Raw genomic sequence first — 8,162 nt, forward strand, 5'->3', positions numbered from 1 at the left:
CGGTTCTTTGCCAACAGATAATTATACGAATAAACGGGATCGATTAGTGCTAAATAGTGAACCGTAATATGTAAATATTTATATTGCAAACTGGCGAAATTAGTATGGTGGGAAGGTTATCACTCCTTTCTTTTTAGGTGGTTCGAAGGTTAAAATTCCTCTAGTCCACCAGTCAATATTATTCATATCTCTCGAGTATTCCTTACAGGGTGTTTCTTTACAATCAAAACGCTAACTCCTTGCAACGCCCAGGGTCTCCATATTTATAGGGAGAGGATATATGGGTGTTGGTAAAGGGGGCCATCCCGTGACCTTCTTACCCATCCTGTCACCTCTGTGACACTTATGATTAATTCCTAAAACCTGACAATGAAGTGTTGTCTAATCAATAGGTAAGTGGGATAATGGGCCGCATGGCCCAAACCAGTCGTGGGGTGCCTGAACACGCACGTTTATCCTGTGTGTCCGAGAATTCAGGATTGGAGTGGACACGTGATGTCTGATATGCGCACGTTTACATTGCGTGGTTGACTTCACAAATGGTCGGGGGTGCCAGATCTATGCCGCACCTCGAGCTTGATGTAGCGCCAGCTCGTGATATTCATACTGCTGACCCGATGCCTTCGAGTACACTTGCTAACCCTTTGATTAGCTCGGGCTAAAGAGGTGGAGACTCGTAACAGTAGCTCCAGGTAGACAGTTTCCACATGGCAGATTGAATTATGCCCTTTTCCAGCTCGCTAATAACTCGTGGATATTTAAGGTGTACACTATTCAAACAGACTGGCAATCCGTTCAAACAAATTTATTGAACCTGGACAGTTTTTAAACTCAGTTTCCTTAAATAAATAAGGAAACAATATATGCATTATCTCTGCAAACTGTACACGGTTTCTAGACAAACAAATCAGATCAAGAAAATAAAATAAAATAAATACCAATGATTTCCATATATACAAAAGTCAAGAAAATATATTCTTTTATAGGAAATTATATATTTATTTTATTAACATATATAGAATAATCTTATGAGAAAATATTTCACAACAAAACAAGAACCAAAGCATTTCGAAAATACCACACAATATATTTCGAAAATACATCCATAATTAATTTTGTCAATTTTATCAAATATGCCAATAAAGGATTTTACAATCTCCCCCTTCGGCAATTTGATAGACAAAATTAATTCAAAAAACCTGCAACACAAATGTTAGTGAAAAGTAAGGAGGAAAAACTCCCCCTGCAAACATGCATTAACTTATAACAAACATATAAAGAAACTAAGACTTAACTCCCCCTCAAAATAAGAAGGTCTGGAGGTAAACAAAACAACAAACAAACTAGGTTTTTGGAGGTATCTACTCTCCTCCTTTGTGTCTTTCAAAGAAGCAAAAGAAACATAATGCAAAAATAAAGACAATAATCCTAAGACAAAAGAAAGTATCAATGTTTTTAGGACAAAAGACATAAAAACAAGTAAAACTAAACCGCTAGATCCTTGGACAAAGCTTTAATAGCATCAAAAACAGAATGTTGCAGTCCTTCAAATGTCATCACTTGAGCAATCAAAGAATCAAGAGAGGCTCGAACAGCAGCTAGTTCTGCAGCAACAGTTCCTGAATCTATGGGAACAGATGAGGATTCAGGATGAATGTCATCTGGGGAAAAATTCAGGGATTGAGGCTTGGCTTTCTTGGATGATGGAGCATCAGCAGCTTCAGTAGTTGGAGCAGATGCTTTGTAGGAAGTAGCAGTAGTGGGAGCCACCAAATCTTCTTGATCTCGCTTGAGATCTTTTTTTTGCATACTCAACACTTTATAAAATAACTTGAGGAAAAGGAAGATTCAAGTTTCTCTTATTACCTTTTCGAAATCCAATGATTTGATCATAGATAAACATGGCCAAGTCTACACCAATTCTGGTCCCCACTTTGTACAAAAAGGAAGCCATGTCAAATGAGATAGTTGCGGTATGAGATGTCGGTTTCCAATTCATTGTGGCAAACTTATGAAGAACAGCATAAGTGTAGGTGAGATTGGTAACCGAGATGACTGTATTAGGTGGCCATACCATTTTTTGTCCCACTAGTTCAGTGATGACCTCATCCTTGTCAAGAGAGTCAAGATCATCATCATCCTCAACATCAAGAGGAAGATGCAAAGCCTTTGCAATATCTTGTGGAGAAAAAGAGAACCAATGACCCCTAACATACACTGTACAATGCAAAGGAGATTTAGGTTCAATAATTTCATCAGTAATATTTTCATAGAATTCCTTGACTATTCTATCCACAAAACCAGTAAATTTAACCAAAGAACCTGTTCATTTTCGATCTTGAAGCATATTTAGCACACCATAAGGACAATGATCACTCAAGACATAATTTTTCTCAATGAGAATTTTCCTTTGAGAATAGAGAACCATATCACGAGTATTATCATTATAACAAAAAGTAGGAGAATGAGGTTTGAAATTAACACCTGAGAGTCCTTGAGATGTTGCAGAATTAGAGATAGGTCTCTTGCCTTTAGCCTTGGACGACAATGGAGTTGCAACTGGATCTATGTCAGATTCGTCTTCTTCTTCAGTAGGGACAATGTCTTCTTGTTCTGGCTCACCAGACTCAGCCTCTGATTCAGCATTGTCAGGAACAGATTCATCAGATATGGTGATATCATGGACTTCTTCAGACTCATATTTCTCTTCCTCAGGTTCAGATTCAGAGGAAGATGAAGAAGGGGGATGAGCCTTCAATCTATTCTTTGCTGCAGTCAAGGGGGGTGAAGAAGAGCCCAACACCAACTTTCTTTTTGGAGCCAAAGTGTTCTTCTTGGACCGGCTCAGCTTCATGGGCAACTTGAGTAACCCAACAGCAGCTGCTTTGGAAGAAGATGAAACAGACTTGGATTTTTCCCTAGCCGCCAGAGATAGTTCAATCAGAAAAGTAGATTGGTTCTTGGCTCGAGAGGGCACCACCACTTCAGATGGTGGTGCATCATCGACAATATCAGCCGAGATATCTGGAAACACCATGGGGTGTTCAGTATAGAGCGAGAGAGAGATCACCCTCTTGCGCACCTTGGATTTGGTAGTTCTCCCAACAAATGTCGCCGGTGCTGGAGCAGGTGGAGGCATCGTTGACACAGACGTAGGAGGCGACGAAGAGGGCTGAGCAGTGGGCTTTCGGGATTGAGTAACAGGGGTCTTCTTAGAGGAAGTTCCACGAGTTTCACCATTGTTCTTTCTCTGAAAATCAACAAACACTCACAAAAGCAATGAGAAAAAAAATAAGAAGAAGAGACTTAGAGGGATCGTGGGTGAGCGAGAAAGTGGGCAGGTGACAAGCATTTTAAAGACAAAGACTTTCTCATTTAAGACACACATGGCAAAAAGAAGTTTCTTTTTTTATTATTTTAAAAAAATAAAAAGGAAACAAACCTATTACACAAGATCAAAGAAAAAACTTACCCTTTTTTTTTGTTTTCTTTATATAAGGAAATAAAATAAATAGAGAATGTAAACACTAAAAAGGTAACCAAAAACCCCACACGATCTTCCTATTGAACTTTTCCCCTTTTTTTTATATTTTTTTAAAAAAATGCTAAAAAGGCAACAAAGTAAAAGACAATAAAGACACAAATTATGGTATTCCAAATAGAGTACGTGGACAAAATAAATTCCTTGGAGACAAAGAATATATTAAATCACACAAAATAAGCGCACAATTTCATATATTTGCCATAAAGATTCGGTCCACCATTAATTTCCTTGTCAATCAAATATTATTTTTTTATATAAAAATGCACAAAAATAAAACCCAACCAAAAATATCTGCTTTGATCAATGAGTGTCATCCTGAAAAAAAAAATAGAATCAAGCAATTGAAAATAAGTGTTAGTGTATAACACGGATAAGAACACTTGTGAAAATGAAAAAATCAGAAAGAATATTCGAGAGAAATAATGCACAATTCAGTCACAAACACATATTCTTAAGTGAATCAATCAACATGTATGAGTCTTACACACATTTTTTATTATTATTATTATAAACTGTGTACAATTTTTCTTGCATAGTTTCAAGCATAAGTGTGGGACAGTGTATGCAAGGGAACATTGCCCAATGACAAATAAGTCTTTTTTAAAATTGTAAATAATTGTAACCCATGAAGACGCTATCACACTACACTAGTGGTAGCCCTTTTCTATGGTAGTGTATCCTCTTCATAACTCTGAATTACAAAGTTCCAACTTACTCAAAAGACGGCTTTCACACACTGATGTAGGTAGCTCTATTCTTGCACAGGATCTTGAAACAATGCTACACAAAAGGAAGCTCAAACATTAAACATTGATTGATTGACTAGAATATGCCTAGGAGGAATTGATTATTTTTCTCTCAAGAATATACAACTAAAAGCTCATAAACACAAGTCAGATTATCTAGCTTGACACACAACAAAATTTTCAAATTAATTGAAAATTTTCTTAAACTTAAACAACACACATTTGATCAAGAGTAACAACCCAATAACAAGAAAATTTAAAGAGAACGAACCCCCAAAGATTTTCGGAGGAAATCAAAGCGAATCGAATCAAGAGCTTTAGTGAAAATATTAGCAATCTATTTATGTGTTTCAATATATACCAAGACAAGAACTTTATTTTCAACTAATTCTCTTATGAAATGATGAGGAATATCAATATGTTTAGTGCGTGAATGTTGCACAGGATTTTTTGAAATATGTTTAATATCTGCTAATATTAATTCTATTCCTATGCTTAATGGGACCAATTTCAAGGATTGGAAAAGGAACTTACTTATAGTTATGGGATGTATGGATTTAGACCATGAATTAAGGGATGAACAACCTACACCTCTCACTAAGGAAAGCACCCGTGATGAGAAAGCGGATTTTGAGTGGTGGGATCGTTCAAATCGCATGAGTTTAATGATTATGAAACACAGCATCCCAGAAGCCTTTTGGGGCACAAAATCTGAAGGGATTCCTAAGGCCAAGAATTTCCTTGAACAATGATAAGCATACAAAATATATGCTTATTTATAACATTTTCATATTGATTTGGTTGTTTTTCTCAAGAGAAAGTTTCTATTTAATCTGTTTGGTGAACTTGTGCAGTGTGTCGTAATAATTCTGATTTGTTCGAGAATGTTGATAAATATTTGTTTGAGTAGTCAGAATTGGTGAACATTTGGGAAATTCGGTACAGGCGATATATCGCCTGCCTTGGGCGATATATCGGCACAAGGAGCAGTTTCAATTTTTGGCTTAGCAGAAACGACATCAGAAACTTGCGTTTTTATCGAGCACATTCAACAGGCGATATATCGCAGTGTCTTAGGCGATATATCGGCACAAGGGCATTTTTGGAAATTATTATGGAAATTCGTAGGTTTTTGGATTTTTGTAAAAAGAATAAAAAGAAGATCGAAAGGGACAGAAAAGGGGAAGCATTCTGACGGCAGAGGGAAAGAAACAGAGAAGAATCCACGTTTATTTTGTTTGTGTTTATTTATGCTTTTGAATTTTAGATTGTGTGATGAAGTTTAATATTATGAACTAAATTTTTATTTAGAGTATTTTAATGTAGTCACTGGATATTCTATTCGTCTTTAATGCAATTTCTATGAATCTTTGAATTTATGGTTATCTATTGTTCTTATGTTTAATGCTTGTAATTGATTGGCCATCTGTTGCATGATTGTTGGTTTTAATTCAATATCTGAAAAGTGAGAATTGGAATAGCTTTAGATAATAGACATAGATTTCAATTTAGAACGAAAGTATCAAATTGGTTTGTGTAGCAATTAGGTTTTTGTTCTTAATGCGGTTTATGTGTAGAATTTATCACAGACATGTAGAAAATTCACAGGTAAACTGAATATTTTATATCTTGAGAAAGAATAGAATTGTCAATAGTAAACTTGCTATAATCATAGATCAAAGAAACATATTAGTTGTATTATTGATTGAATAGAATTGAAGGTTGATGAAATTAGAATACTCTAATATTTCGCTTATATTAAATTTCGTTAATTAAATCTTGCTTTGCTAGTTTATTGTTCCTTGTTAATTGTCACTAAATTTTCATTAGTCAAATAGAAATAAAAGTTTGCTATTGGTAATTATTAGATCAATTCCCTGACGGAACGATACTATATTTCCACTACTATTACTTGTTTATTCGATTGCGTATACTTGCGCAGTAGTAAAAATTCGCAACAAACAAATTGAGGAACGTTTTGCTAAAAACGATAAGGTTGAAATGACAACACTTCTAGGTTCATTGATGACCATGAAGTATAAAGGTCAAGGAAATGCAAGGAAGTACATTATGGAAATGCATCATATTGTCTCAATGCTTAAGACACTTAAGATTGAGCTTTCTGATGATGTGCTTGTGCTTATGGCTTTGTTAATGCTTCATGCACAGTTTAACCAATTTAAAATTAGTTACAACTGTCAAAAGGAGAAATGGACTCTCAATGAGCTCATTTCCCACTATGTGCAAGAGGAAGAAAGGTTAAAAAAGGACAAGACTGAAAGTTCTCACTTGGCCGCTACCTCTAAGGATAAGGGCAAGAAAAGGAAATTTGAGAATGACGCTGCTAAGGGTCCAACCCAAAAGAAGCAACAAAAGGATTCAGAAGGTTGTTACTTTTGCAACAAGCCTGGACATGTGAAGAAACATTGTGCCAAGTATCACGCATGGCGTGCAAAGAAAGGTATGATTCTTACTTTGGTCTGTTCTGAGGCTAATTTAGCTCCAGTACCTAGGAACACTTGGTGGATAGATTCTGGTGCTACTACTCACATAAGTGTTTCTATGCAGGGTTGCCTGAGCTACCGAAAGCCAAGTGATGGTGAAAGACACATCTTCGTGGGTGATGGAAAATTAGTGAAAGTGGAAGCAATTGGGCATTTTAGGTTGTTGTTAGGAATACCTAAAGTACCTCATCACGATGTCAAGCTGTTCTTCTTCTAACTCAGCTCCTACAACAGCGAGTGGACCTCACTCTCTCTCAATGAGAGTGGGATGGTGTTATATATGATTTTAATTTAATTCAAATTCAAATCAATACAATCCAAAATTTAAAATAATCATATCTCAATAAATATTTACCCAAAAAATAGAAATAATATATTATTAGAAAGATATTTTTTAGATGAATCAACCGCATAAAAAACACGTCTAATCAAGCAAACATGCAATCAAAAAACATAGTCAAAAGTTTCAGAAAAAGTTGTTTGACCTAATTTTTTTTACTTAATTTGTAAACCAAATAATCACCAAATTTTGATGGTAATCTAATCTTCATAAAATTTACCACATATTGAAAAATGGAATAAAAATAATATATAGATATTTTTAAAAATTATTCACCTATTATTTAACATAATAGGCCAATAAAATAAATAATTATCAAATCTCTTCATTTTTATTGATCATGGAGGATGAAAACCACTTATTTGGCTCTGATACCAACATCAGAAGTGTCTAAGTTTTGTGCCGGATCAGATCTACAATTCACACCGGTCAGGATTCGCCAATGGTAGTCTCACAATACTCATAGATCACAAACTTGTTTTATGTCACCAAATATATCATCATACTCGTGGTAATGGTGTTACTAGAACAATCATCATGTATCCACAGTGCAAAAGCCACCATGGAACAAACCATGGGAGAATAATGAAAAATGTGTTCTCTGGAGATATATTTTTTGTGTATTGTGATAATACGTAATTTGTGCTTCTAGAGATTGTTTATGATATCTCTCCAAGATATATATATATATATTTTGAATAGTTCAAAATAACATATCTCAATATTCCCTGAGAATATCATAATATCTATATATATTATATTAATAAATAAATAAATAAAGATAATCCTCAAACTTATCTATTAATTTAATCAATTAATTATCCCTTGAGTTTAAATTCAAATTCAAATTCAAAGTGAGAACTCAAATGGGTCAAGCTTGGAAGGACGATCCATTGGGTCATGGACATAGACCAAAAGTCCAACATATATGTTACTAATTAGATTTATGGAATAATGACGACAAAACTACTCAAGTAGATTCAAATCTTGCAGATAAATACCTATGTAAAAATTTTGACAGCAAAACT

General features: G+C 34.9%; 1 protein-coding gene across 1 annotated transcript; it reads right to left on the reverse strand.

The window, feature by feature from the left end:
- Positions 1 to 1,485: 1,485 nt before the first annotated feature.
- On the reverse strand, positions 1,486 to 3,388 carry LOC133785580 (uncharacterized). The gene is made up of 4 exons (XM_062224802.1): positions 3,368 to 3,388; positions 2,359 to 3,250; positions 1,867 to 2,217; positions 1,486 to 1,796 (listed from the first exon to the last, which is right to left on the reverse strand). The coding sequence occupies exons 1-4, from the start codon at positions 3,386 to 3,388 to the stop codon at positions 1,486 to 1,488; spliced, it is 1,575 nt and encodes a 524-aa protein (XP_062080786.1).
- Between the last annotated feature and the right edge of the window lie 4,774 nt (positions 3,389 to 8,162).

Source organism: Humulus lupulus, chromosome 6 (genome assembly GCF_963169125.1).
Source record: "Humulus lupulus chromosome 6, drHumLupu1.1, whole genome shotgun sequence".
Classification (NCBI taxonomy): domain Eukaryota; kingdom Viridiplantae; phylum Streptophyta; class Magnoliopsida; order Rosales; family Cannabaceae; genus Humulus; species Humulus lupulus.